General features: G+C 42.7%; 1 protein-coding gene across 1 annotated transcript; it reads left to right on the top strand.

Moving 5' to 3' along the window:
* The first annotated feature begins 2,845 nt into the window (after positions 1-2,845).
* On the top strand, positions 2,846-10,557 carry LOC111869586 (gustatory and odorant receptor 24-like). Its single transcript, XM_023861225.2, has 7 exons — positions 2,846-3,071; positions 3,960-4,213; positions 5,746-6,003; positions 6,513-6,788; positions 7,694-7,771; positions 8,569-8,754; positions 10,192-10,557. The coding sequence occupies exons 1-7, from the start codon at positions 2,846-2,848 to the stop codon at positions 10,279-10,281; spliced, it is 1,368 nt and encodes a 455-aa protein (XP_023716993.2). The 3' UTR covers positions 10,282-10,557.
* Positions 10,558-21,152: the final 10,595 nt, after the last annotated feature.

Genomic DNA, 21,152 nt, shown 5'->3' with positions numbered 1-21,152 from the left:
GCTCGGTCGGTATAGTTCGCTTGCGGACTACAGGCCACGGAAATTTTCACGCTGTGTTCAGTGAAACACTGGAGTTCGGTGAGATATCAATATTAGAGTCAATTTTACCGACCACACAACATGTTTTTATTATTATTGCACTACATGTTTCGACCTCAAGAGGTCATCCTCAGGTGTACGAACACAGCTGTATAATTACACGCAATCACATTATTATACAGCTGTGTACGTACACCTGAGGATGACCTCTTGAGGTCGAAACATGTTGTGTAATAATAATAAAAACATGTTGTGTGGTCGGTAAAATTGACTCTAATATTGATTAAATACACAACAGAATGCAAGAAACAATTAAATTTCGGTGAGATATCTTCGGGAATAAATACAATTAATCTCGACAAATTAATCCGAAAGTACGTTCTGTTGTGAAAGTGGCATCTTAAACTTGGGCTAATGTCGAAGAGCGTAGAAAATAACAATTGGAGCTTATGAGAGGGTTATGCTGTCTGTCCCCCAGTTATACTTTGAAATTTTGTACGGGATTAGATCACAAATATAGCTACACAAATATGGCGTTAGTGCGAAACTTTTGAAGTTATATTCGACAAATACAATGCAGGCAAAATAAGTAGTAAAAAGATATTACGAAAATAAAACAGAATATCAGTAATAATAATTCTGAAAAACGAATATAGAGTTTATAAGTGCTACGAAGGTCTTTGTTAGTTGGTCCAGTAATGACACCACAGAAAGAAAATTCACAAGTGCTAATGTTATTAATTACATGGACGTTTCGACGACAATATTACATGTTCTGCATAAGAACTGGTATTCAGTCTTTGTGAGCTGTTGCCGTTAGGACTTGGAAAATTAGGCAGAGGATAGTTCGGAACCCAGAGGAAGGGAAACGTCCGACGTTGGAAAGCGCTACCAAGCAACGGCAGTGAAGACTGTGACTGTGGACTGTCATATAGTGAACTGCAAAATATAGTCGCGCTGTATCAAAGATTCCAGTAAATCTGGTCATCGATTGAAAATCCGTTCTATAATCACATCAGATTATGTTACAATATTATTTAGAAGAAATTCAGTCTTCAAAGGGTTAAGCCCCATCGGTTGAGAAACGCTTTCCTGGAACCGCTGCTTCGTGCTTTGGAAGCAAGTAAAGAAATGGCTTTCGCGATGTTATCATTTTATTCATTAAATATTAAAGTTAGCTGTTGTTGTCGACGATTTCCACTTAATGTGAGTGTTATTTGACATTGTTTATATCCACACAACACAATGAAGTTGACATGAAATGTTACGCAATGTTTCGCCGTGGAGCCAATGTATCAATTAATCGCAAAACAATAAAAAAAAAGGATCATATAATGTAACGGGGTGAGTTCAGAATGTCACTTCAATGACAAACGAATGCTGAACACAATTTACATTTCTGAATGGAGGTAAGTACTTCATTTTATCTATAATTTATAACAATTATTTGGAGAAATTTTCTAAGTTCATATTTGTTTCCACATAGACAACCTCTTAAATCATGTTTTACACTTAAAAGGAACACAAAAAATAAATAAACACATTAATATGTATATTATTAACCGTACAAGCGCCAAATCTAAAAGAAAAAAAATAAAAAAATAAAGAAATTGTACTATTTGAAATTACACGACATCTGTTGGCATTTTATGTGAACTAGATGATGAGGAAACACTTGGAGGCACTATCTGTACACATATTTGAAGTACTGTTGTACTTTCGTATGTTATAAATCCAGAAAAGGTAAGTATCTCTGACAATATAAAATGCCTGGTTGCACTGTCGGAATTGAAAGATGGATCTTCAAGAGTTCAGAGGTACAGGACCTGGGAATTTAAAACTTCTATAAATTGCAATCCAAAACGTTATATCCTAAGGCTAAATATACAAATAAAACCATCAGTTAAAACACGCATAACCCCAAAATAACACAATTTTACTTTTGAATTAAAACATTCCGTGCCCAAATAAGGGTGCTTGTGACAACCACCCGAGAGATGATGCAGATATATAAATAGCTATATATGTACACGTTATTTATAACCTCAACAATCACCGTCAGCAGTGCCATCTTTTATCGGACTCTTCATTTAGCCTCTTGATAGGATCCAGCGCCGGTCGGGACCTTACGGAGAAGAAAGAAAATTATTTCCCCTATCGGGAATCGATACCCCGACTCATCCGTCACCCATTGCGTCTTCTGTTTGCTATGCCGACCAAGGTATTTATCCGTTGTCCTGTTTTTGTTTAAAACACATAACGTTTCGGAAACTGGAATCTGTCTCCGTTTCCGGACCTAGTCCAGAGATATGTTCCACTTGAAGACGGAGACAGAATGCAGTCTCCAAAGGCTGTGTTATTTAAATAAAAACATAACGACGGATACTGATATACTGGGGTTTCGGACTTTATCCATCGTCCTGGTTTTTAAGATAACTAATAAAAACACGATGTTTCGGAAACTGGATCTGTTTCCGTCCTCAGGCGAAGGAAAACACCTATTCTGTTGGGTCCGTTAGAAAGAGCTAGCCTCAATCATTGGGTCCCGTGAGGACGGAAACAGATCCAGTTTCCGAAACGTCGTGTTTTTATTAGTTATTTTAAAAACCAGGACGATGGATAAAGTAAGAAAAAACCCCCAATATATCAGTGTGTTATACACCATCGTCAGAATCCTATAGTAATAACGACGGATAATGTCCAGAAACACAGTAACTGTACGTTTAAGACCAACGAACACTTATTATACTACAACTTAAGTATCGAAATGCACTCTTTTAAAAAGTTGCATAAATTTCAGAGAACAATGGAGTATCCCGATCAAGCACGTGGTTTTCCCAGGTACCGTCCACCAGGGCAGACAACCGAAGTGTTCTACGTGCCACTGGCTGTAAGGACGCCACGTCACAGAGCGTCATGTCCGTCGGAATGGAAAGCCGAAAATGATGCCCTCACACTGTACGAAGAAATGAAACCTGTTATGATTGTACTCAGAGTACTTGGAGTCTTGCCCTACGGCGTGACTTCAACAGGTAATAACAAAGATACGAGTACGACTCTTGAGATAAATTTAACACCTAACTACAGGCAATGCAAACCGCTCTATCCATCTGTTCCACGAATTTAACTACACACCCTTTCTCATATTTCTTTCATAGTCTATATATTAAGTAAAAAGTAAAGTAAAGTTATCGCTGTAACAGGACGTGGAGGCCCATAGGGTTGTGAGACGTCGAGGCTCCCACATTTTCTAGGTAATCGGCTCACAGATGGCGGCGAGATAAGCTAAAGTTATCCCTGTAAAACGCCCTGGGGGCCCATAGGGTTGTGAGACGTCGAGGCTCCCACATTTTCTAGACAATCGGCTCACAGATAGCCGTGAGATAAGGTAAAGCTATCCCTGTAACATGTCGTGGAGGCCCATAGGGTTGTGAGACGTTGTGTGAAGCTGAGATCAGCTTCTGCCAGTTTCTTCCTCTGTTTACAAGTCTATCCTGAAGATGGAGGCAATATATTGTTGCAAGAGGTCGGGCTATCTCCAAGCTACACGGAGTTACAACCCACAAGGCCGTACAATTCATAATCACGGCCTTGAGAAACTCAAATCGAAAACACGTTTTACAGTGCATGGAAAATTACTTTTTTTTTTTTATTGCTAGTGGGGTGGGACTAACCAGCCCCAGATGATAGGTGAGGGTGATTGTGGAGCAATTGGTGGAATGAAGATTGGCAGGGGAAACCGAAGTACTCGGAGAAAACCTACCCCAGCGCCATTTTGTCCACCACAAATCCCACTAGACCTAACCCGGGCCGCCGCGGTGGGAAGCCAGCGACTAACCGCTTGAGCTATGGCGCGGCCATGGAAAATTACTTGATAAGTGTTTCTTTCAATAGCCACAAGAGTGCTCTCTCTGTTGCAGGTGACGTGTACTTCAAATGGCTCTCTGTAGCCATGTTTTATTCATTTGTACTCATCAGCACGGTTACCGCACTCGTTGGATTCAATCTGGTAGAGAGAATCAATATGGACTCGACTACCGTTTATACTTTTGCAGACAAAACAATTGAATATGCAGGAAGACTGTTCATCTCGTCCGTATTTATTATACCGATATGCCACTGGCTGGAGACAGGCAAGAAAATAAAGTTCCTCAATACGTGGACACAGCTGCAGGTATGGACGCTCTTTTCGAAGTAGAGTCACAGATATAAGACAAAGTGTTTTTCTACTCTGCTGGATTTGAAGTTCTCATAAACGTGAATACCAACATTAGGGTAAAGTCACCATATTTCGGGTAGCGTGGTTTCTCAGGAGGTAAGGTCAGCACTGCGGTGGTGGCCACAGGACCTTACACTTCCTGCTCAACGAATTCCTCACCCGGAGGAGACTGAACTCGGTACTGCTTGCTACCATTCAGTACAGAACATTTTGTCTTCTCGTTTTGCTGTCCAAAAACATAAAAATTAGAACATGCAAACCTATAATTTTGCCTGTGGTTCTGTATGGGTGTGAAACTTTGTCTCTGACATTGCGGGAGGAACACAGACTGAGGGTGTTTGAGGAGAATATTTGGACCGAAGAGAGATGAAGTGACAGGAGGTTGGAGAAAACTGCATAATGAGGAGCTTCATAACTTGTACTCTTCTCTGAGTATAATTAGAATGATCAAATCAAGGAGGATGAGATGGGCAGGGTATGTAGCACGAATGGGGGAGAAGAGGAATGCATATAGAATACTGGTGGGAAAGGCAGAAGGAAATAGACCTCTAGGAAGATCAAGGCGTAAGTGGGTGGACAATATTAAAATGGGTCTTAGAGAGATGGGATAGGATGGTATGGATTGGATTGATCTGGCTCAGGACAGGGATCAGTAGAGTGCTCTTGTGAACACGGTAATGAATCTTCGGGTTCCATGAAATGCGGGGAATGTCTTGAGTTGCTGCAGAATTGGCGGCTCCTCAAGAAGGACTCAACTCAATGAAGTTAGTTAGTTGGGAGCCGTGCCACAGCTGAGGCGGTTAGCCTCCGGCTTCCCACCGCGGCGGCCCCGGTTCGAGCCCGGGTTAAATCATGTGGGATTTGTGGTGGACAAAGTGGCGCTGGGGCACGTTTTCTCCGAGTACTTCGTTTACACCTGCCAATCTTCATTCCACCAACTGCTCCACAATCACTCTCACCTATCATCTGGGTCTGGTACAATAGGCCAAACAGTGGCCGCACCACCAAATGGACTCACTCTCACCCCATGAGAAAAAAAAATATTTATGTGATCCGTGTCGTAACAAAGGAAAATTGGCGATTTGTTCTACCTAGTGCTACTTGTAACAATTTACAAAATAAGTACAATATATTTTTTATCATTTAACACAAGAAAATATTACGACATAATAAGACGCAAACGGTAGCCGAGCGGTCTAAGGCATGTACTGTCTTCTCTCGCACGGAAGCCGGGATCGTGGGTTCGAATCCCACTCAGGGCATGGATGTTTAGTTTGTGTGTGTGCGTTTCTCTGTGTTTGTGTACAGGTAGAGGCCTTGCGACGAGCTGATCACCCGCCCAAGGAGTCATACCGTATGTGTAAGATCTAGAAAAACCAACGGAGAAGTTCATGGAGGTAGGCCTAGGCCCTCTGGGGTTGTAGTGCCAAGGGGGGAAAATAAGACGCGAAGAAGAATTATTTACTTGCATTTTGTCTTTATTTCAGGCGGAATACAGGCTCATGTCAGGGAGGCAACTGCGTCTTGGTGTACGGGGGAAAGTTATTTTGATTCTTCCTATCAGTGCTGTGCTGGTAGCGGCTTTAACCATGATGGCGTATCAGAGGGGCTTTGTCGCACAATGGTGGCACATCATCGGCATTGCATTTGCGTCCTCTATGTCCGTTATTCTGCCTTTTATCTGGGTGATCACTTGCTCCGTAATCATCAAAGTTGCTACTGCTCTAGCAGATGACATGGAACAAGTAAGAAAGTAAAGAAAATAAATATGTTACATGATATGAGCAAATATTGTCTGGGGCACGCGGTAGCGTAGTTCGTTGAGGCACTGTACTACAATCCGGAAGGCCGCGGCTTCGATTCCAGATTTCATTGGATATTTTCAATTTACCTAATACTTCCAGCCGCATTATGACCCTGGGTTCGAATCAGTCTCTAACAGAAATGAGTACCAGGGATCTTCCTGGGGGCTAAAAGGAGGCCGGCGTGTAAGTCTGACAACCTCACCGCCAACTCTAAGCCGATTATCTAGAAAATGTGGGAGCGTCGACGTCTCACAGCCCTATGGGCCTCCACTGCCTGTTACAGGGATAATTTTACTTTTTACCTGCTACTGTCTGTTAGAAATTTAAAGACAGCAATATAATTACTCCTTGTTCTAGGCTGAATAGAAAACTAAGGAAGTAGAACTGCTTAATCTTACAATTTAAATTTTAGCTGCTGAAATCTGATGATGTGCTCTCTTGAATTTCAGCACTTCTCGTCACGAGGCTCCGCGAGGGGCATCAAGATCTCCACTTACAGGACTTTCTGGTTGCACCTGCGCCAGCTCACGCAAGATCTTGGCAACGCCACTGGCTTCACTTACGGCAGCCATACTCTCCTCTTCTGCACAATCAGTGTTCTTGTCACTTACGGCTTTATAGTCGAATTGAAGGACAATTTCAACTTTGTTTTCTTTGCCGCATCTCTGCTCTTTCAAGCTATCATTTATTCTGAGTGTGACTGCGCGCAGAACGCAGCTAACCAGGTACGTTCATATACCCAGCTACCTTGGGTTCAGAGAAACTCCCACATTTTGGAGGAAAGTAATCCTTCATCTTGCTGTCTGTTTCTGATGCGTTTCTGCGTAGTTTACTCTTCGACCATAAAAATGGTGGCGGAATATTCTTCTGAAACGTCGGACCTTTTTCAGGACTTTACAACGTTACAGCCCAGAAGATTGTACTCTTCACAGAGACAGCTGTGACCCTCAAACCCAGTACATCATCTTACTTACTTACTTAAGGAGCTGAGCCCTTCTTGAGAAGAAGCCAAACCTGCAGCTACTCAAGAATTTCCCTGCATTTTATGGAACCTGAAGGTTCATTACCGTGTTCACAAGAATCTTCCACTGGTCACTATCCTGAGCCAGATCGATCCAATCCATGGGTCGCGCTATAGCTCAAGCGGTTCGCGGCTGGCTTCCCCCCGCGGCGGCCCGGGTTCCATCCCGGGTCTGGTCAAGTGGGATTTGTGGTGGACAAAGTGGTGCTGGGGCAGGTTTTCTCCGAATACTTCGGTTTCCCCTGCCAATCTTCATTCCACGAATTGCTCCACAATCACCCTCACCTATCATCTGGGGCTGGTACAATAGGCCAGAAGTAGCCGCAGTACAAGGGACTTAGACCCACCCCACTAGCAATAAAAAAATCTAATCCATATCAGGAAAGGTAATGAACCTTCGGGTCCCATAAAATGCTGTGGAGTTCTTGATTAGCTGCAGAATCGGCGGCTCCTCAAGAAGGGTTCAATTCCTTGAAGTGAGTTAGTTAGTTAGTTAGTTAGGGTTAAAAGAAGGACATTACATTAGCTGATGAATATTTAGAAAACTATTATGAGACCAGGAATGATGGAAAATTCAATATTTTTACATAATTTGTATAAAATTTGCAGGTAGGCGCCAAATTTTCGGAACGCCTTCAAGCTATAACGAATAACATGCCAGTCACATGCTGTGAGGGAGTACACGAGGTGAGTACAATATCGCACCTCGGATTTACGGTTCAGTGATTTCCCCCCCCCAAATGGTCGTAACTAGAGCTCATTATAACATGGAACCTACAAGGTCATGTTCCGGGAAGTCAAGGTTCAGACCTGTTTATCAGTATCTGACCTCGTATTAAACTACAGTTCTATTTGGAAGGAAGCCGTCATGGGCTAATTGGGGTAATACCCGGTATCTGGCTGCTGTGTCTGAGGAAAATCACGTAGAACCTGAGTAAGTATAGCTGGCGTCTCAGTCGAAAGACCTTCATACGTAATATGAGTTCAGAGCCAGTTACTCTAACTCGGTCGGTAATATTTTCTGTCTATTTGATTTGTTAACAAAAGCATACGTGCAAAACAACTGCAATCGATTCTGTAAGCAAATGCGCCAGAAGCCATTCATCGTGCAGATGGATATGGAGACACTATAGACAAGAAAACAATAGGTTCAGAAACAAGAAGCAATATAATAAATAAAACCATAGACTCTAAGTCAAATGACTTTGGTAATAATCTATGAGATCACACGGTGTCACAACACAGACGAGACTAAAGATGACTGGTTATGCGCTGAGACCGCGTATTTGGAAGACGCGCGAAAAGAGGCAAGCACTGAGCCTAATACAGAAGGAACAGGAAACGGGTTGAGTGAATCAACATGGTGGAACGGGACAGAGAAACTGCGCGCGCAGCTCACTGCACATGCGCACCTAGTTCCATCGTCGCAACTGATTGATGCGCTTCGCGACGTTGACACAAAAAAACAGTGAATACAAGGAAAGGTGGGTAACGAAAGCTCATACAGCGAGATTTACTTTGTACTGTTCGTAGCCACAGCAGTTAGAGCCTCAACTCACGCAAGCAATTCTGTGTTCCAGATGAGAAATTTCTTGGCACTAGTTCGAAGGAACCCCCCAGTAATAAGTTACTGTGGATTTGTGAACGTCAACAGAGCATTAATGACGTCCGTAAGTATTCGTGTTCGTCTGTTTGTTAAAGCCATGTTACATTTAATCATAACGACTCTTAACGTTCCAGACTGTGAGCTAACGCATTTTTTGACCTGCATATCCCATTTTATTACCGCACTGAAGTAGTTTATATAGATACTCCTTTGTGGTCTATCGATCAGAGCTCCTGGCTACATATCCAGAGGTCCCGGGTTCGATTCCCGGCGCTAACAGATTTTCTGAGAAGTAGTGGGTCTGGAACGGGGTCCACTCAGCCTCGTGAGGATAACTGAGGAGTTATTTCAAGGAAATAGCAGCTCCGGCCTAGAAAACCTAGATTAACGGCCGTGGGGATCCGTTGTGCTGACCACGCAACACTCTCTATCCGCAAAAGTTGGCACTAACTTCGCCGAAAAGAGGCGGTTGCTCGGTCGGTATAGTTCTCTTGTGGACTATAAGCCAGTGAATTTAGTTTTTAGTTAGAAACTAGATTATGAACCGGATAATAGAGGAATGGGAATTCGATTCCCGGCAAGAGGAAGAGATATTTCTCTCCTCTACAGCATTGAGACTCACTCTGAGGCCCATCAAGTCTCCTCTCCTATGGATACCGGGGGTTATATCCTCGAAGTTAAAGGAGTCGTCGCTATGAAGCTGACTACTTCCATCCACTGTCTCGGTTTAGAATCAGTGGAGCCATACCTCCACTCTCCTTTACGATATCTCGGGCTGATGCTCAGTTAAGCGGAGGGACAACTTTATGTACTGAACTACGTGTATATCACCGCTGAATGAAAGGTTTTGAGAGATTTGTTGATAAGTTTCATATTCCGTGTGCTTTGTAGAATATAACGACAAATGAACGGGAGATGTAAATGTAAAAGTAAATACGTGTATGTCTATGTGCTTAACTACGCACACCCTTATGATGACGTATGGGGGGAGTTGAGGCTGCCACGAAGGCAAGTCTGTGATTAACTGCCTGGGTTGTCACTGGCATGATAAGCAGCGCAGGGGGAAATTCCGCAGTAATTTCGCCTTTAAGATAGAAACAGTAAAGATACCCGAAACGTTGGTAATACAATCTCCATTTAGAAAGTTTCATCACTCTCATAAAGTTGTCTATGTGCTTAACTACGTACACCCTTATGATGGCGTATGGGGGAGTGGATGTATAGATCCATGTTTTCTTGACTTCGGTATTAATTGGAGGTGAGTGGTGAGCTTCACGCCCCGGCCGATTTACCCCCGGGGAAAGAGCCCGCTATACCCATTAAATAGGAGACTGGGTGGGTCCTGATGCGGTCTGGACGACGTGGAGAAAAGAAAATTCTTGACCCTACCGGGACTAGAATTCCGACCCTTCGGTCATCCAGCCTGTAGCTATCCCGGCAAGTGTCATAATTCAGAATCAGAGTCTAAATTAACCTTTTTTTGTTCTTCATTTGTTTTCAGTACTTTTCAACCACATTGACGTACCTGGCAGTCCTAATGCAGTTCCAGGTGAGTCAGAGGTCTCCAGAAGAGAAAAGATATTGCGCCTAGCACTTCCATCCTCAACGCTGTTAAAATACAAAAGATCCTCCTTGTAACGCGGATGTCACGAGACAGCTGAAGTGCCCACTTCACGAGCTACTGGCGAGATAAATGAAATTTACTGGTACATTTACCTGATAACAGGTTCCCTGTTATTATGCAGTGGCTAACATACTTTATACCTGAAATTTTATGTACATTTCAGATTGTGGCTGAGGTGCTCGTTAAATATGAAAGGGAAATTTATCCCTCTTCGCTGCTTGGAAACCGGGATCGTGGGTTCGAATCCCACTCAGGGCATGGATGTTTAGTTTGTGTGTGTATGTTTTTCTGTGTTTGTGTACAGGTAGAGGCCTTGCGACGAGCTGATCACCCGCCCAAGGAGTCCTACCGAATGTGTAAGATCTAGAAAAAACGAAGTGAACGGAGAAGTTCATGGAGGTAGGCCTAGGCCCACTGGGGCTGTAGTGCCAAGGAAAAAAATTATCCTTGTTCTTAACTAATTAAGCACTACACCATGAAAGCGTATGGGGGAGTGGATGTATAGATCCAAATGTTCAATGTATCCTGATTACTGTCTGCTATAGTTCTATGTTACAGAGTATATTCTTTGTATGTAATATATAATCACCGTTTCGCGTTATGTATAATTTATTATAATATAAATATATTCGTTTGTAAACACGTAAGATAATAGAAGTGACTGCAGGACTTGTTGCTTCTGCATTCAATACACACAATGTGAAACTCTAATAACAACTTAGTTTTAAATTTAGTCTTCCTTAAACAACGTCAGAATCTTTCAAATCGAATTGTCATTTGGCTTCCGCTGTAAAATAGAGATGTTGTGTTTAATTTATGAATAGCCACACAACCAAACATCATCACTGAAATGCAGAGTACACGAAACGGGTAAGTACAGACATCTTTATTTGGTATTTTAGCCTATATTAGATGTTACAGATGGGTGTGAAACTTGGTCTCTGACATTACGGGAGGAACATAGACTGAGGGTGTTGGAGAACAGGGTGCTGAGGAGAATATTTGGACCGAAGAGAGATGAAGTGACAGGAGGTTGGAGAAAACTGCATAATGAGGAGCTTCATAACTTGTACTCTTCTCCAAGTATAATTAGAATGATCAAGTCAAGGAGGATGAGATGGGCAGGGCATGAAGCACGAATGGGGACGAAGACGAATGAATATAAAATACTGGTTTGAAAGCCAGAAGGAAGGAGACCACTGGGAAGAACAAGACGTGCGTGGATGTGTAATATTAAGATAGATGTTATGGACATAGGATGGAGCGGTGTGGACTGGATTGAGATAGGTTCCATAAAATGTCGGGAAGTTCTTGAGTAGCTGCACAACTGGCAGCTTCTCCAGGAAGTTGATTTACTAGACTGTTACATTCGGTTGTGAGTGCACCTGTTCGCGCGGCAGCCAACTGCCTCAATACGAAGTAGTGTTTCCCTTCGCTCTAATGAGTATGCAAAGCATTGAGTATATACACTTATTGAATTCTGCACGGTAAGTTTGCAGGGGTGAAGGCAAGTAAACAAAATACCCGAGACAACAGATGTAACCCTTGCGAAACATCTCTGAGGGTACGTAGTACCTTGAGCTGCCACTTTTCCGGAAGGCAAAACCTATGTACCGACGTCATATCCGTTATAACGGATTTGGTTTCCACAATATGCTGAAAACGGACTGCGGGGTGGAAGACATTTTTTAGCCTGTCAGTTTCATCACCCCTACATCCGCCCCACCATATTAACCTGTTCCTTGAGACTTATCTGTGGATAGAGCCCTCAGTAGCAATCGGACAGGAGGCTGGGTGGGCCCTAGAGGCGGTCTGGACTCTATGGAGAACATAAGATTAATTTTCCATGCATTGAATCGAACCACAATTCCTCGTTGGTTCACCCCCTAGCCTAATCCTTATATGCCCTCCTTAGACACCCTATGAGGAATGGAAGTTATGCAATTTAATACAGAAGTAACAGATGTATGACAATCAGAAGTATAATCTTCTTCGATGTCCTACTGCTTCCATCTTCATGGTGGAAAAATATGAGGTACACTCCTACCCTGAAGATGGAGACAAGAAATTCCTTCGAAACCTCTATATCTACGTAACGGACTCTTTTAGACGTCACATCAATCTTAATATTCAGCCCCTTACTTACTTACTTAATCATGGAGCTGAGCCCTTCTTGAGGAGCCGCCAATTCTGCAGCTACTCAAGAATTTCCCAGCATTTTATGGAGCCCGAAGGTTCATTACTGAGTTCACAAGAGCCCTCCACTGGTCCCTATCCTCAGCTAGAGAAATCCAATCCATATCATCCCACCCTCTCTCTCTCTAAGATCCTTTTTAATATTGTCCACCCACCTACGCCTTGGTCTTCCCAGTGGTCTCTTTCCTTCTGGCTTTCCCTCCAGTATTTTACATGCATTCCTCTTCTCTCCAATTCGTGCTACATGCCCTGCCCACCTCATCCTCCTTGACTTGATCATTCTAATTATATATTCAGCCTCTTAGAGCTCAAAATGTGATATTAAGTAATTATTTCAGTAAAACTTACTCGAGTGTTACCTGTAAATTCATATTATCTTGGGACAAATCCTTTGTTGACGTATTAACGCTCTTTATTTTAAGTGTAACACACAAGCACCAAATACGAGAGCAAGTAGCCGTTACCTGGCACCGGTTCTTTATGTTTGGTCATTAGAAGCTTGAAATTTAACCAACAGATGTCGTGACGGGCGGCTTTATCTAGAACTACTGTAGATTCATGCATATTGACTTTTATTTTACAGTCAGTAACGATGTAGAGTCCATAAACAATTATAATTGGATGGAATACCAAAGTAATTAATTTCATAATAGAGCACACATAAATATAATCACTCGATCGAGACGCTTACGTGTAGCTGCATGCAGCCGAGTCCTTATTGACACTGCAGTAATTTCTGTTACTTAGGTAATTACTAGCATTTTATGGAACAGTCCGCTAATGGTCTCTATTCTGAGCCAGATAAATCCAATGCGCACCCCCCATTCTTACTTCTTTAAGATCGATTTTCATGTGACCCGATCTACGTCTTGGTCTTCCAAGTGTTCTCTTTCCTTCAATGTTTCCTTCCAGGGCTTATTGCTCACGTTCCTTTTCTCCCTTGCATGCTGTATGCCCTGTCTCTCATTCTCCTACATTAAATTGTTATTACAATATTTGGCGAATAGCAAAATTATCAAACTCTTCATTACGCAGTTTTCTCCAACCTCCTGTCACTTCATCCCTCTTCGGTCCAGATATTCTCCTCAACACCCTGTTCTCAGACACCCTCAGTCGATGTTCCTTCCTCATTAATAATCGGGATTACTGAGAGTCAGTTCTGTAAGGGAGTCCATGAAGAGAGGACTTAAAGCGGAGGCAGAGGAATAACCATTGTTGAAACCGTTACCAGGAAATGTCTACTAACAGACGACACTGGACTCTAGTGAACTGTAAAGAGTGGAAATCAGCGATAGAGTTACAGTTATTTGTAGTTACAGTCTGTAAGTGGTCAGTAAGTCTATTCACTAATCGATACCCCGTCTATAGTCACAAAAGTGACAGTACTATGAGGTTGCGTATACAAGTTATGACGTAACATAATTCGTAGCGTGGAATCTGAGTAGTTAAGACCAGATCACAGTGCTTATCGCTTGTTCCCTCGAAATGGAGGCCCCATTTGAAGCCAAATTTCGGTGTGAGAATAATGAACACAGTGACCTTGAGGGGACAATACAGAGTTCATCCATACCGGAACGATCCAATATTGCTCAAACTTGAGATAGAAGGAAGCGGAGAAGAGAAAGAAGGATAGAAGAGGTAGAAGGTGAAAAGAAAGAAGGGGTAAGATGATGTTGGACTTGGAAGAGAACCGGAGAAGAGAGGAAGAATAAGGGAATGAGAACAATTTAAAATAGACGGAAAAGAACAGGAGGAAAAAGGAAGAAAGAACTAGGAGAACAAGAAAGGGAGAAGAATTATAAAAGATAAGTGAGCAGAAGCTGGAAGAGAAAAGTGATAAGAAGAATTACAAATACGATGAAAATTAGGAAGAGAAATTGAAAGCTCCATCCTGACATTTTCGGTCTGAGCCTTCTGAACCGTTAAAGAGCGCCAAGTTAACGGGAAATAATTCTAATAATTGTTTCAACGCTTCATCTGCATCAAACACCTCAGCCCAGCAAATTAAACTGCCCTTAATGAGCGCCGTTTTCTTTCAGAGAACTTGTAATTATTTCCCATGGGAGTAATTAATTAATCATGCGTTTCAAACCGCGGCCCGACTTGCTGAAGCCTTGTCAGCAGATGCAACGGGCATTGTCCTGCATTCAACAGTACAATGACTGTCTGGGGGCCAGGCAGTCACTCTCTGAAGATATTTTAAGAAACTTCATGTTACACGTAAAAACACTGAGTGGAAACATAGTTATGTATATATATGCTTAAGCAACGCGCCACGAACATGTGTGGGGACGTGGAGGTATTGCTTCAAGTCTTCTTAACCTCGAAATTGATGGAGGTAAGCAAAAGGTAAAGTCTATGCTTAATTAATGAAACAACATGTCATGAAAACACACGCGGGATGCAGGTATTTCTTTTTCCTTTTGCGCTACAGCCCCAATTTTGGCCGTGGCCTACCTCCATGAAACTCTCCGTTTTAATTCGGTTTACAAGATTTTAGACATTCGGTGGGACTCCTTGGGCGGGTGATCAGCTCGTCGCAAGGCCTCTACCTGTACTTACAGGCACAAACACTGAACATCCATGCCCTGAGTAGGATTCGAACACACCATCCCGACTTCCGAGCGAGTGAAGACAGTTCATGCCTCAGACTGGTCAGCTACGGTTACCGGCTGGAGTGGAGGTATAGCTCCATCTTTCTTAATCTAGGCAGTTGACGGAGTTGGATGGTCAGCTTCACGCTCCTCCTGCTTTACCCACATCGGTACACATCGGATTATCGATCCTTACAGAAATATAATCGTCAGGAAATTTTAGGTCTTGGTAACACTGAAGTAGCTCTTTTTTTCAGGAATATCTGCCTACATTACAGGAGTAAGGAACCGACGTATCCAACAACGCGAAGGCCACCCTTCGGAAAACGTATTGTACATGTCACTTGAAACAAAAGTTCTCCGGTAACAACAGCTAAATTAACGAAACGACGATGTTTAATTCTTCCACATTTTAAAATATCTATGTAAATACAGGGCGTTCAGTTAAGGAGGAAATTTCGTAACACCGCTAACCGGGCACAACACTCCTCACAGATTGCTGCTGTAACTGCTGATAGCAGAATGAGTCATTAGCGCTGATAAACGCGCGCCGTTACAATTACAGCAGCAATCTGTGAGGAATATTGTGCCCGGTTAGCGGTGTTACGAAATTTCCTCCTTGATTGAACGCCCTGTATATGATATTGTCACGTTTGAGGAGTTTTTTTTCCTTGGCACTACAGCCCCAGTGGGCCTAGGCCTACCTCCATGAACTTCTCCGTTCACTTCGGTTTCTATAGATCTTACATATTCGGTAGGACTCCTTGGGAGGGTGATCAGTTCGTCGCAAGGCCTCTACCCGTACACGAACACAGAAAAACACACACACACAGAAACTAAACATCCATTCCCTGAGTAGGATTCGAACCCACGATCCCGGTTTTCAAGCGAGCGAAGACAGTTCATGCCTTAGACCGCTCGGCTACCGTGACCGGCACGTTTGAGGAGTTTGGATTGGAAGATTGGATTCACTGACACTTCTTTACCATTACACTCAATTATAACGACTCATAATCAGTGACTGTCTAAGAATCGCCCCATTCCTTACTGGACTATGAGTGTCTTCTCTTCCTCTGTGGCTGACGTGAATGAATCGGTTTTCCCTGCAAGGCTCTGTGGAAATTGTTGGTTGCTTGTCCGTATCCGTGGAAACTTTTGTTGAATCTTCGTTGTAACGAAAAGTGCTTACCGAACCGTTGCCTAACAATGGATTATTCCGTTTCTGTTTGTTTCAGCGGAAACGAGAGAGCCGTTGGTAACAATAGACTTCCGCTCTGGCTCCACTATTCCGGTATTCAGGCAGTGCTCACCGAACCGTAGCCTAGCAATGGTCATATTCGTGACAATATTATCACCATGTAATTTTGAAATATAGTCTCTAAGATGTTTAATATCTTATGTGCTTGTGTTGATATATTATGCAACAGATGTAGGAGTAGGCATCGAGCCGTAGACCGAGTTTCTAAAAAGATTTTATTGTATATGGGAGACGGAAATTAGGTCTAGGCACGAACTGTACTCAGATTACGTATAGAAGTGAACGAAAAAGACAAAGAAGTAATTACATTAATATTATGTGGCTTAATACTTTATCCGCCTATTTTCTGATTGCGTCATTGAGGAAATTTTCCAGTAAACGGAATAAAACTGAAATAACAGGCTCCGAGAAAACTCTTATACCGATCGACTTCTCGCCTAACAAAATGAAGCAGAGAAGTTTACAGTGAGCTGCCCGTACTTCCTATCGGCATAAAGAGAATCTGCGAAAAGTCTCGGCTAGAGTAACAGGTAGACAGGCCGAGACTCTAATTCTGTACTCCCGAATAAGAAACAGCAGGGATAATCACGTCTCGACATTCTGCTGAAAACATTCCTTGACAGAAATTAAAATCTTCTGGGTACTTGACATCAGGGAATTAACACAGAAGATAAATCTTCTGGTTTCTTAATATCAGGGAATTAACCCAGAAGATAAATCTTCTGATTCCTTAATATCAGGGAATTAACACAGCAGATAAATCTTCTGGTTCCTTAACATCAGGGAATTAACACAGAAGATAAATCTTCTGATTCCTTAATATCATGGAATTATCACAGAAGATAAATCTTCTGTTTCCTTAACATCAATGAATTAACTCAGAAGATAAACTTCTGATTTCTAACCAACACAGATTTACTTGAGAAGGTAATATTTCTCGGTAATACTAGTGAATTATTTTAAAATATAAAACTTCTGATTCATTACATCAAGAAATTACTTGAGAAGATAAAACTTCTGGTTCCGTAACATCAGGGAATTATTTGAGAAGATGAACCTTATGGTTCTCTAACATCACGGAATCACTTGAGAAGGTAAGTATTCTGGTTCCTTTTCAGGGAATTACTTGATAAGATAAATGCAGTCCGACAGAAGAAGTTACTCTATGTGGAATCAGTGCATTAGATAGCAAGGTACATAGACATAAGTAAATGATATAGGTGTCCCTATGCTTAATTAATTAAGGACGTCTCGGAAACATACGGTGGAGTAGAAACACAGCCGTAGGTATTCTTAAACTAGCCAGTGACCGGTTAGCTTCACGGCACGGCAACTTTCCCCCAGAAAAAAGTCGCAGGTCCCCTTTGGATAGGAGGCCTGATGGACTCAAGAGCAGGTCCGGACGCAAGTTGGGACCAAATCATCTGCTGCCCTTATTGGAAAGGGGACCCCGATTTTTCGACCCTCTAGCGCACAGCCCGACGATGCAATGACAGAGTTAAATCAGTTAATTAGCGAGAAAATCTTACGTGTTAGTATCAGAGCACTAGAACTGAAAAATAAATAATAAGAGAATAGAGACAAAATGTGAAATATTTGAATTTTGTAAAATTGTTTTAATAAAACAAACTCCCTTATCTGTAGTCCGCAAGCGAACCATCCCGACCGAACGAACGCCGCTTGTCGGATAAATTAGTGCCAATTTTAGCGGATAGAGGGTATCACGTGGTCAGCGCAATGGATCCCCACGGCCGTTAATCTCGGTTTTCTAGACCGGAGCCGCTATTTCCTTAAAATAGCTGCTCAGTTATCCTCACGAGGCTGAGTGGACCCTGTTCCAGACCCACTACTTCTCAGAAAATCTGGTAGTGCCGGGAATCGAACCCGTAACCTCTGGATATGTAGCCAGGAACTCTGACCACTAGACCACAGAGGCCGTTAAAATTGTTTTAATAAATATTTCAAATGTCGGTTCAATACAATTTATTTGTAAGACAATACCTAAGTTTTCAGCGATAATGAAAACATGAGAAGCGAAAAGCATTGTGAGGTCTGAGATTCCCATCAGTTTATCACCGTCTCTATAAAACATCTTTGAGGGTACGTGTTGAAGTACGTGGCCTTAGGGAGGGAAATCATGACAGTAAGGGAGACGTCACTATTCGACGATGACGCCTCCTGAAAGATGTTTCAGATACAATTACAGAAAAATTAATGTCTTTGTGATGTAATGCCGTGCAGTCTGGTAGATATTTGCTGACATCCCCTGAAGGGTATATGTACTCGTGGAGCTGAGCCCTTCTTGAGAAGCTGCCAATTGTGCAGTCACCCAAGAATTTCCCAGCATTTTATGGAACCCGAAGGTTCATTGCCGTGTTCACAACAGCCTTCCAGCGGTCCCTATCCTGAGCCAGATCAATCAAATCCATATCATCCTATCCTATCTCTCTGAGATCCATTTTAATATTGTCCATCCATCTACACCTTGGTCTTCCCAGTGGTCTCTTTCCTTCTGGCTTCCCCACCGACATCCTATATGCATTCCTCTTCTACCCAATTCGTGCTACATGCCCTGCCAACCTCATCCTCCTTGACTTGATCATTCTTATTACACTTGGAGAAGAGTACAAGTTATGAAGCTCCTCATTATGCTGTTTTCTTTCGTCTAGAGCGTTTATCCACAGGATCCGTCCAGGTCTGAGGCTTTGTGAACATTTTCGTAACAAGCTTATTTTTTACGGCGAGTAGATGTTAGTCCCACGCCCAACCCCCAAGCCGGAGGACCACCCTTGTCGGCTGTCCTCGACTGCTTATCCAATATATTCGCAGTTTCCCTCCATATCTGGAGGCCTTCTCCTCCATCCGCTTACTGAGGACGCGCCATGACGTGGTGACAAGGGACCCACCTAACATCCGCTGACTGAGGACGCGCCATGACGTGGTGACAAGGGACCCACCTATCATCCGCTTACTGAGGACGCGTCATGACGTGGTGACAAGGGACCCACCTAACATCCGCTTACTGAGGACGCGGCATGACGTGGTGACAGGGACCCACCTAACATAGATACTAAAAAGAGACAGAAATTTCCACCGAAATATCAGAAGATAATCCAGACTACACGGTGTCATATATTAGAAGAATACTATCTAATTAAACAATATTATTCCTAACAGGTATAAATTCACGTTGGTTAAAATGAAGAGGAATAAGATAAGGTCTGTCAAACCGGCAAAAAATACAGAAATATTCAATATAAAGTCAGGAAATTTATTTTCTATGGACGTCACTTCTTCCGCTTCTACAGAATATCTTCCTCGAATCTCGAATAACAGAAGAGGCCACACAAATGCATATTACGAAGAAATGAAACCTATGTTAATTTTAATAAGAATATTTGGACTTCTGCCATATCACGTCACGTCAGAAGGTAAGCCTCTTCTTGTGTGACATAACGTTAATAACACTACAGCCCGTGTTTACAGACTTCTCAGTGGATTTGGTCGAGTCCACTATCTAAGATAGGGGCTATGGGGTGTGTTTTGGTTATAACATGACCTCCTTCATTATAACTGCAACCACTGCCCTGATACTTCTTACAACACGTCTCCACGCCTCTAAAATCACGATCAATGTACGAACTACATTGTTTGTTAATGTACGCTATTATTTCGAGGCAACGGAAAGAAGTCCCATTGATCGATTCCATATCCCCCTCTTAATGTTAAGCTCCACCTTACTTCTACACGTCTTTCTTCGGTATTCTAGCCATTCTGTCTACTGGATTGTTTGTAGTGCTATTTGCTAGCCATAAGCTCTCTGTGCTTTGGGCTGAGGGGAATGCAATAGTAAGCATGGACGGGAAAGTTATTCATGCCATTATCCCCACCATTTATGGGACATCTTTCCGCCGTTTCACTATAGATTCGTTTTTCTTTTTAAAAGTAAGCGATATTCGCTGAATACGTAAGAGGGAATTAGATAGAGATCAGTGCTCAGTTTCAGCCTGCGGCCGCCTTACACCGAGGAAATTGTCCCCGGTACGCGTTGGTTAAACAACTGGGTGAGTCCCACAGGCTGCGGAGTAAAGAAATATTTCTGACCTTGTCAGGAATCGAGCCTAGAGTTCTCGTTAGTCCAGCCCGTAACGTAGCCTGTATACCGACTGGGTTATGCCCCTTCACAGCAGTCCAAATAACGTTACATTAATTCAGAATTAAAATAGATAACACCTCCGTGGTATTTAGTCCGGAAGCGAACTATATCGACCGAGCTACCAGCGCTTGACGGCGAAGTTAGTGCCAACTTTAGCGGATTGAGGGTGTAATGTGGTCATCGCAACGAATCCACACGGCCGTTAATCTCGTTTTTCTAGACCGAAGCCGCTATTTCCTTGAAATAGCTCTCAGTTATCATCACGAGGCGGAGTGGGACACGTTCCAGACCCATTACTTCTCAGATAATCTGGTAGCGCCGAGAATCGAACCCGAGACCTCTTTATCTGTAGGCAGGAACTCTGACCACTAGACCACAGAGGCTGTCAATTAAAACAGATGTAACATCGTAAAGCAACGCCCCCCACCCTTGGAATACATTTTGGTAGTGCAATGAAAGTAGTTACAAGACAGGAATAGTTCTTATCGCCTTCAAGCTGTAAAGCGCATTGGTTGCTATGTCTGTGTCCTGCCTGATTAATTTGTAATGTTACAGGAGAGATGCATTTCAAATTCATGTCAGCAACAATGCTGTACTCGATCATAGTGATAACTCTGACCATCAGTGCAGCCTT

This window comes from Cryptotermes secundus, unplaced genomic scaffold (assembly GCF_002891405.2).
Source record: "Cryptotermes secundus unplaced genomic scaffold, Csec_1.0 scaffold512, whole genome shotgun sequence".
Lineage (NCBI taxonomy): Eukaryota > Metazoa > Arthropoda > Insecta > Blattodea > Kalotermitidae > Cryptotermes > Cryptotermes secundus.
This window is presented reverse-complemented; position numbering and strand designations above follow the sequence as displayed.

Excerpts from the sequence above, each read along its gene's own strand:
- LOC111869586 (XM_023861225.2), top strand. The coding sequence starts at position 2,846 with ATGGAGTATCCCGATCAAGCACGTGGTTTTCCCAGGTACCGTCCACCA. Across the intron at positions 3,072-3,959 it reads CTACGGCGTGACTTCAACAG|GTGACGTGTACTTCAAATGG; the intron begins GTAATAACAAAG and ends TCTCTGTTGCAG. Across the intron at positions 6,789-7,693 it reads CGCAGAACGCAGCTAACCAG|GTAGGCGCCAAATTTTCGGA; the intron begins GTACGTTCATAT and ends TAAAATTTGCAG.